The 9,422-nt window shown below is 35.9% G+C and overlaps 1 protein-coding gene across 1 annotated transcript; it reads left to right on the forward strand.

The window, feature by feature from the left end:
* Positions 1 to 911: 911 nt before the first annotated feature.
* Positions 912 to 8,334, forward strand: capga (capping protein (actin filament), gelsolin-like a). The gene is made up of 9 exons (XM_079816317.1): positions 912 to 1,172; positions 2,883 to 3,076; positions 3,269 to 3,423; positions 5,557 to 5,718; positions 5,862 to 6,011; positions 7,319 to 7,405; positions 7,596 to 7,728; positions 7,809 to 7,900; positions 7,997 to 8,334. The coding sequence occupies exons 2-9, from the start codon at positions 2,884 to 2,886 to the stop codon at positions 8,060 to 8,062; spliced, it is 1,038 nt and encodes a 345-aa protein (XP_079672443.1). The 5' UTR covers positions 912 to 1,172; position 2,883; the 3' UTR covers positions 8,063 to 8,334.
* Positions 8,335 to 9,422: the final 1,088 nt, after the last annotated feature.

A 9,422-nucleotide genomic window follows, 5' to 3' on the forward strand; every position in this document is an offset into this window, starting at 1 on the left:
AATAAATAATGTAATAATATTAGGATTGTTTTTGAAGCTGCAGATGTTGGCAACAGTCTTAGCCTCAGGCGTCATGCACGGACCGTTGGCTGAACATCTCATGCATATGGCATACTTAACTGGAAACACTTTAGGATTTTCAAAGTCGACATCTGATTGGTTGAATTCTACAGGATGTCCAGGAGACGTGTGTGTTGCATTCTTTAACGGTCTGCCTGGAACAAAATATCATGATGTCAAACCCCCTGATGATCAGCTTTCTCTGTCAGAATTGTTTTTGTTTTGTCAACTTGAAACTAATTCTGTAACCAGAGTTTGTTCAACTACCATCATGGTATAATGGATTTAAAAAAAAAAATTATAAATCTTTTTTTGAACCAGGTCTAGATGATTACAGATTATCAGAGATATGAATCCTAAACTAGTGACCTCTGGTGGTTCTGTCAGCATGCAATTACCTTCTTACTTATAGTAAATGCCATAAACACAGCCCACGTTTGCATATGCAGTTAAAAGTTGTTTTGCTTGTGTTGGTAAAAAGAAACCTGTCAAAATTCTCACTAAAAACCTCAGTGTATACAAAACAGGCAATAATGATTAACGATGGAAACTTCCTCTATTATAAATGAGAAATCAGCCTTTTATTCTCACTTTGCATTGTTATATATTATGCGGACAGATCTCAAATATGAATCTGAAGCCTGTGATCTGTAGCGTAAAAGCTCACATGACATTTGTGGATGAGGTGAACCATAAAATATCGAAGTTCTTGATAAAAATAGAGCTTCAGTTAATTTTTTCAAACATTGGTCTTATGATTTTTTACCCTTCTTGCCCTTTTTCTTTCACACTTTCCATAAATGACATGAGCATGGACTGTAGTCAAAAAGAGACGTGTTTGCATACAGTGTGTTTGCAACAGATGTGAGATGCTGATGATCAGACTCACCCTTCGGCTAATCATTTGGTTAACACGCTTTTGTCTTCCAACCGAGAGCTCCGCTCAGTCTATGACTCAATAACTGTGCCTGGCCTTTGTATGTTACAGAGGGGGAAATGGCAGGACATTATGAAGCAAATCAGTCAACTTTGCAGTAGAAGCAATTGTTCAGACAGCTGTTACATTTAGGAGCTATCAGGAGCTGGACTGACATCAAGACTATTGCATTAAGGTAGGAAACTGAAAGATAATTAACAGATGTTGTGGTTCTTTAAAACAAATCTTCAACAACTTAAAAAATAACATATATTTATAACTTTTTATAACTTATTATCGTTATTATGACACACCCTCTTTATATTCTTGGTATTATATTATATTATTATATATATTTTATATTGTATATTTAATATATATATTTCTATTATTTTTTTATATTATAAAAGTCTATATTATTTTTATTACTTGTATTTACTGTTTCTTTATAATACTTGTACCTCTATGTTAAAAGTATTTTTCTCTCATGAAATGTATTATTCTAATTCCATAAAATTCAAATTTAAATCTCTATTCAGTGTCCCATTTGGCAGAACCCAAGTACAACATGTTCCTCGATCAACATCTTTGTTGATCCTGGAACAACATCAATAAATCAATCAGATTTAAGGGACAAGTTTACAGTTTATGTCAAGTTTAGGGATAAGTTACGTGCAGAGTTAGGTGTAGGGGTAGGATGGGACTAAATTATCAGACCAACAAAAGATGTTGATCCAGGAACGCATCTAACTCTGCAAAATCAGGAATTTACTCCTGTTTGCTACCTTGATTAAAATTCAGGAATTTAACTGAAGTTTAAAAATGTTTTTCAATTCAGTTCTCAGTAGTGCACAACCTAGGTAAAATAAAAAAGAACAGTTAAAAAAATCTGTTATTTTGAAGTTCTATATACTGTTTATATACTAGATTTGAAGTGAAAGGGAAGTGAAAGAGCATCCAACCGCTTCGCTGCCTGCTCCATGACACAAGCCCAAGTGTAAACTCATGATCATTCAAGAGGAAACTTAGATTGTCATCTCATTCTCAAGATGGTTGGTGTTGAGATTATGATTATGTAAATGTTCATATCATGTGAGACCAGTCAAAGGATGACGCGTCACTCTCATGTGGTTTATTTCTGTTTGTGACCTCACATCTGACCGCTTAATGCGATTAAGTAATCACAGTAAATGCAGTGACTGTGGGATAACTTGCTCTGTTGATCTGTCGATCTGTCTTTGGTGAGCGTGGCTGAGTGTATGTAAGCTGCGTGTCTTGTATGGCTGCGCAACAGTTGGCCTTATGAATTATTTGTGTGGCACTATTGCATCTCATTTTACAGCTCTATTATATGTGATCTCTCTGCTCTCACCTCCCACCAGCCTTCCCATTGTGCATCTCTAATGGAGCATGCAATCCCGTGCTCTGCTTCCATATCTGACCCCTGACCTTAAAGGTTCCCCGCCTCTACTATCTGGATCAGACTAACCCCATCGTACCTGTCTGCTGCTCTTTCTCTTCCATCATTTCCCATATTTCTGTTTCTTTTATTCCTATTTTCCCTATCCCCAAACCCATTTTCTCGCTTTCTAACCTCTCTCATTCCATTCATTCTGTATTTCAATTTCTCATTATTCCTGTTCAAGTGCATTGCTTCTAAAATATCCATTATGCACTATAATATCTGACATTTTCTTCTTTCTCATTGCTCTCCATGTCTCTTTCTCTATATTTCCTTATACATTCTCTTCTTTCTCTCTCTCTCTCATCCCCTCTCTTTCTCCTCGCTTCATTCCCCCTTTTCTTATCTCACCTCCTCCTCTCTTCACTTGTTGCCTTTCTCATAAAGCAGCCCCGACCTCTACATACACCCAAACTCTTCACTCTTTCTCTCCCGCCTCATCAGGATGCTTAATCTGCGGGCAGCACAGAGCCAGTTTACCCATGAAGTGCGAGAGCCAGGGCTGTGGGTCTGGAGGGTGGAGAAGATGAAGGCTGTGCTCCTTGACCCATTGCAGAGGGGAATCTTTTACAACGGAGATGCGTACATTGTGCTCAGCAACCGTGGAAAGGAAGGAAGTGACCTGCACATGTGGATGGGTGTGTAGTGTCTGTTTATTTGTATAATCTTAAAGTATAAGGAAAATGCATCTGATGCAGTTTATAGAAAGCATTGTTTTAACTTAGGTGCAGATTGAGGAGTGTGAAGTATTTTTTTGTAAACTGCATCAGTGAAAGGTTCCTGTAGTTTTAAAATGTTTTCTTACTGTTGACTTCCCTCCTCTGATCAAGGTGAGAAGTCGTCCCGGGATGAACAGGGTGCTTGTGCCATGCTTGCCACTCAACTGGACAGCTTCTTGGGAGGAGAGCCAGTACAACATCGACAGGTTCAAGGCTATGAGTCACCTGAGTTCATGGGACTCTTCCCTCAAGGAGTCAGCTACAAGGTGAGAGAAAAGGGACAGCAATAGGACAAAAACAACAAATCTGTAAGAAATCAATATTAATAATTAATATTTTATTCAGGAAGTAGTGCCCTCCATCCTTGGTAAATATGAGCAAAGACGGCTGTGAAAATAAATCTGCATTGTTTATCCCTTTGATCTTTCATTCAAACAATTCACAACCTTTCATTGAAGTAAAACAACTGAAAGTGGGGGGGAACTCACATTATGAAATAAAAGTATTTCTCCAATGCACGTTGGCCACAATTATTGGCACCCCTAGAAATTCTTATGAGTAAAACATCTCAAAAGTATATTCCTGCCTTGACTTCCTGTTCCAGAGAAATATAAATATGAGGAAACACAAAGGCCAAATTCCCTTAATCATTCATCACAATGAGTAAAACCAAAGATTGAGCTTCACAAGATATAAAGTGGCTGTAAGAAAATAGCTAAAGCATTGAAAATCCCCATTTCCACCACCAGGGCAATAATTAAGAAGTTCCAATCAACTAAAGATGTTACGAATCTGCCTGGAAGAGGACATGTGTCCATACACTCTAAAAAATGCTGAGTTAAAAACAACCCAGGTTGGGTTGAAAATGGACTAACCCAGCGATTGGGTTGTTTTAAGCAAACATTTAACCCAAAACGACCCATTTACTGGGTTAAAACAACCCAATTACTGGGTTAGTCCATTTTCAACCCAGCTTGGGTTGTTTTTAAGCCAGCATTTTTTAGAGTGTATCGTGGTGAGGAGGAGAGTTTGAGTGGCCTAAGACTCTCCAAGGATCACAGATGGAGAATCGCAGAGGTTCGTTGAGCCTTGGCGTCAGAAAGACAAAAAACAAAACAAAGAATCACCACAAGTTGTTTGGGAGGGTTTCAAGAAAACTCCTCCTCACTCATCCCAAGACAAACTCCAGCATATTCAGTTGTCAGACATGACTGGAATTTCAAACAGGACCTGGTTCTTTAGTCAGATGAAACAAAAAAAAAGCAAACCAACCAGATGTCTTTGGTGCAAACAGGTATAAAAAAAAGTAATGCCCACTTTTAAATATACCGCTGGACCTTTCATGTTGTGGGCCTATTTTTTTTCTGGGCCTGGACATCTTGTTCATGATATCATAGATTTTAGCAAATACCAACAGATAAAAAAAAAATCAAAGCCTTATGGCTGGTTGGATCTTCCATCAGGACAATGATCCAAAACAAACATCAAAATAAACACAAAAATGTGTCTCTGAGCACAAAATGTAAATTCTGCCATGGCCGTCCCAGTTTCTTAACCTGAACCCTGTTGAAAATGAGTGGGGTGAACTGAAGAGAAGAAGCACTAATATGGAGCTGGGAATCTGAAGGATCTGATCCTGTATGAAGGAATGGTCTCTGATCTCTTGTCAGGTGTTCTCTAAACTCATCAGGCATTATAGGGAAAATAATGTTGCAATACTTTGGTGCCAATAATTGCGGCCAACGTGAACTAGAGACAAACATTTATTTCATAATGAGATTTTCCCTCCCACTTTCAATTGTTTTACTTCATGAAAGGTTATAATTTTGTACTTTTTTTGAATGAAAGATCAAAAGGATAAAAAAATGCAGATTTATTTTCACAGCCGCGTTTGCTCATGTTTACCAAGAGTGCCAATGTGAAGGGGAACTGTATGGTTCAAAAGTGCATTTATGTTACAAATAATTTCTATTGCAGATAAATGCTGTTGAACTTTCTATTCCCTAAAGAACCCTGAAAAGAAATCCGGGTTTCACAAAATATTAAACAGCACAACTTGTTTTTAACATTGATAAAGATAACAAATGTTTTTTGGGGCTCCAAATCGGCATATTAGAATGATTTCTGAACGATCAAGACTGGAGTAATTTACATTTGTCATCACACAAATAAATTATATTCCAAAATATACTCAAATAATAAACAGTTCTTTTAAATAGTATTAATACTTCACAGTATACTGTTTTTGCTATGTTTTGATCAAATAAATGCAGCAGTAAGAATAAGAGACTTCTTTCAAAAACGTTACAAAAACTTACCAACCCCAAACTTTTAACCAACAGTCCAAAGAATGCGCCACTATGAATGTATGGACTCACTGGTTTCTCCATCTTTCTCAGGAGGGTGGGGTGGAGTCTGGGTTCAAGAGTGCCAGGTCTAGAATTGGCCCTGTTACACATCTGTACCAAGTCAAAGGAAAGAAAAACATCCGCGCAAGAGAGGTGGATCTTAGCTGGGGAAGCTTCAACAAGGGCGACTGTTTCATACTGGACTTGGGAGAGGTGTGTATGTATAAGTTTATGCGTATAGGTCAAAACATCTTTTTTTTTTTTTAATCTCTCATTGTGGTGCTATTATTTATTATTTTAGTTGACTAATCATGGCCAATCATTTAGTTGCAATTATCATGTATGTTTATGCTCAGACTATAGTCGCATGGAGCGGCTCCAAAGCCAACATGTTTGAGCGACAGAAAGTGCGTGAGATAGCAATGCTGATCAGAGACACCGAGAGGAATGGCAAAGCTCACATCATTGATGTGACAGAGGGAGAGGAAACACTGGAGATGGTTCAGGTGACAAACCGTTCCATTGAAGATGCTCTTTGAATCATTCTCAAATCATCAGGTTGAAGTACTGCAGTCATTAAGACCAAATAATAAGAAATTCTAAAAATCATTTTAATTGAATTTAAGGCAAGACACCCCATGGTAAATAGGGTAAAAAACAACTAATAGATATCACCATACTTCCACAGTTGATTGATTACATTAAGAGAGGCGGACAGTAGTGAAGTATTTTACTCTGCTTAAGTAAATTTTTCAAGTGTCTGTACTTTATTAGAGAGTTTTTCTTTGGAAAACTTTTACTTCACAACATTCCAAAGCATGATGTCGTACTTTTTGCTGCACTACGTTACATATTGAATTTCATTTAATGCTTAATTATATTAGAAATCTAGTACTTTCTTACTTTTACTTGTACTTACGTACATTAAAAATGTAGTAGTATCTTATTTGTACTCAAGTAAAACATAGAATTTTACTTGAGTACAAATAAGGAACTACAACATTTTAATGTATGTAAGTATTAAAGGTAAAAAACAACAACTTTTATTTATGAAATGTAGTGCAGTAAAATTTACTCGAGTAAAGTAAAAATACTTCACTCTAGAATTGCACAAAAAAAAAAATTGCATTCCAAGTTTTCTGAAATGTTATGTTTGAATATGCAATTGAGGCATTCTCTAATTAAATATGCACTGATGTACATATACAAAAATCTGAACATTGGATGAAGTCAGGTTCAGAATTCTTGTTTAATTTGTTTCCCCAAGGATTTTGCAGAGGGTGTGGGATATCTCTATGTATCACTCCATAAATCAGAAAATACTGTCAACAGCCGGAAAAAAAAATTAGGAATAAAATGTTGTATAAAATCAGGCAAATAATATATGAATAAGCCCCTCTGTAAAAATCTTCAGAATAAAGCTGTAAAGATTGGTGTATGTAAGTGCTGCTGAATTGAGATTTCCGGCTCAGTGCAGGAGAAAAAACTCATTTTGAGAAAACAGCCTTTCAAGATATGTGCTGTAACTGAAATCTATAGGCGCAAATAGATAAAGTGCTCTGAAAGATACAGTTAAAAGTGTATTTTGGATGTTTTCTTTCCACTAGTCTGAAAAAAACACTTTATGAAAAACCAAAAAGCCCAAAATCTCAAAAATGATAGATGCATGAAAAAACATAGCTTTTGCCTGTAGTGTCTCGCTTTAAAATCAACTTGTAAAATGTATTTCATTTAATACATAAATGTGCATTTTGTTTCATAAAGGGATTAGACATTTTAGAAACATTAACACCATCTCAAATTTGTTTGAAAGGCACTTGGTCCAATCCCAGCTCTGAAGGATAGCTCAACAGAGGAAGACGCTGAAGCAGATATCTCTAATTCTGCTTCCCTTTACAAGGTCAGTTCTCTCTCTCCTTTACAATGTAATCTAAAGGTATCAAAATGACCTTTTTTGTCAATCAAACTGTTCGTCTATCAATCAAAGTCACATTTTCCCAGTTGATGTTTGAAGGCTAAGAATGTTATAGGGATAATAATAATAATAATTCACATTTGGAGACAAATCTCTGAATAATTCTTTCTCTCAGGTGTCTAACGCAACAGGCCAAATGACCTTGACAAAACTGTGTGACAAAGGACTTTTCGCTCAAGAGCTGCTGGAGAAAGATGACTGCTTCATATTGGACAATGGATCTAATGGGAAGATCTACGTTTGGAAAGGTGATTGTGTGTATTTCCTCATCTGCGTGTGTAGTAAAATCATACTTTTTTAATCATTGCCTTACTTTATTGACGCACAGGGAATGGAGCCAATTTAGATGAGAAGAGAGTTTCCTTGAAGGTGGCAGACGAGTTTATTACAGAAATGAACTATTCCAGGATGAAAACGCAGGTACAATAACTACAATAAAGCTCATTGTTTCGTGTTCATTTCTGTGCAGAACTATGATCTCTTCTTTCAGTCATTCACATTTATTTATGTCATTAGGTTGAAATTCTCCCTCAGGGTCGTGAATCCGTCCTCTTCAAACAGTTCTTCAAGAGCTGGAGTTAAACACACCAACATATAGGATGTAGAAACAGATCCTCGTTTTATATAATCACTCAGCATGAGTGGTGTAGCCTACCTGTTAAAACTCTTTGCTGTTAGCCAAAAGATTGCTTGTTTGATCTTTGATCTTGATTGCTTGTTAAGGCTGGGACAGTCGTCATTTTTATTCAGGACTGCCTATTTAAGAAATATAAATTCAAAAATTGTGAAATGTTGATTAATTTTCTGTCACATGCAGATAATTTGCTTTAATATAAAACACCTGTATGCAGCCCAAATGTCTGTTATTTTTTGGAGTTTTGTCAATAACATGATATCTGTTAAGCTTTGTTATAAAGGCCTATGTTGAGGCTCAAATTAGCCCGATATCACATGCATGCACAAACAGACACCAGTACCAAAGCTTATGTAGCCACGTGATATTGCATGGTCTTTGGTGTGATCATCCTTTATCTTGGAGATACGTTTCATGATTCATGAGATTTAAACCTCCGCAACCAATCAAAATCAGCGTGAAGACGCTCGCCCATGAAGGAGCAGGAAATAAGAGCTGAACAAATAGGCAACCATTAGGACTTGAGCAATAACAGTTTTAAAATCACAAGCGAAATTAAGCCCCATTGACATTCTTAATGCATTGATAAACTAGTAGGATAAAATAGTTAGGAGCATTACAGACACCTTAAAGAATCAATGAACACATTAAACTTAACTATTTCTTAACTGTTATTCATGTCCTTAATGTCTTACAAAGAAGTTTAAAGTTTAAAAAATGATTTTGGAAATAATTCAGTGGCTTGGTAAATATCACAGTAATAATTAACTTTATTAACTTAATAAAGTCTCGGAATATCATTTACTTGATGGTTTGAGTTGAACATACCAAAATAATTGAGTAAAAATCCAACAGTTAACTTTGTATAAAATGTACAGTTATATTGAAGTTTTTTTTCACTAAAAGAATTTAGTATTCGAATAACCAATTATTTATTTCAAATATACTTCTATCAAAATATTTGAGAAGGGAAAATTAAATTGATCTGTTTCAAGAACCACAAATATGACTTAATTCAAATCAAGATTATTAATATTTAACACACACTGAAGAAATTGAGTAAATCATAGTTTTTAGAGTGTAGCTGATAACAGACATTTTACTCTTCTGCAGTAAGAAATGAAAACACATACACGTTGAGTCATTTAAGGTCTCACTGTATGAGGGTGGTTTAATTTCGTGCAAACAATATTTAGTTATCTTGAAATGACAAGCATCGGGTGTGGTGAGAAAAATGATTTCATATATGAGTATATATATATATGAGTTTCAAATGAAACTGCATCTGAAACAATTGCAATTGGTATG

This window comes from Gobio gobio, assembly GCF_949357685.1.
Source record: "Gobio gobio genome assembly, chromosome: 4".
NCBI classification, from domain to species: domain Eukaryota; kingdom Metazoa; phylum Chordata; class Actinopteri; order Cypriniformes; family Gobionidae; genus Gobio; species Gobio gobio.

Bases quoted from the DNA above. Each gene is read 5' to 3' on its own strand.
- capga (XM_079816317.1), top strand. From the start codon at position 2,884: ATGCTTAATCTGCGGGCAGCACAGAGCCAGTTTACCCATGAAGTGCGA. The intron at 6,012-7,318 runs GTGACAAACCGT...TTTGTTTGAAAG, and splicing joins AAACACTGGAGATGGTTCAG to GCACTTGGTCCAATCCCAGC. The intron at 7,901-7,996 runs GTACAATAACTA...TTATGTCATTAG, and splicing joins ATTCCAGGATGAAAACGCAG to GTTGAAATTCTCCCTCAGGG.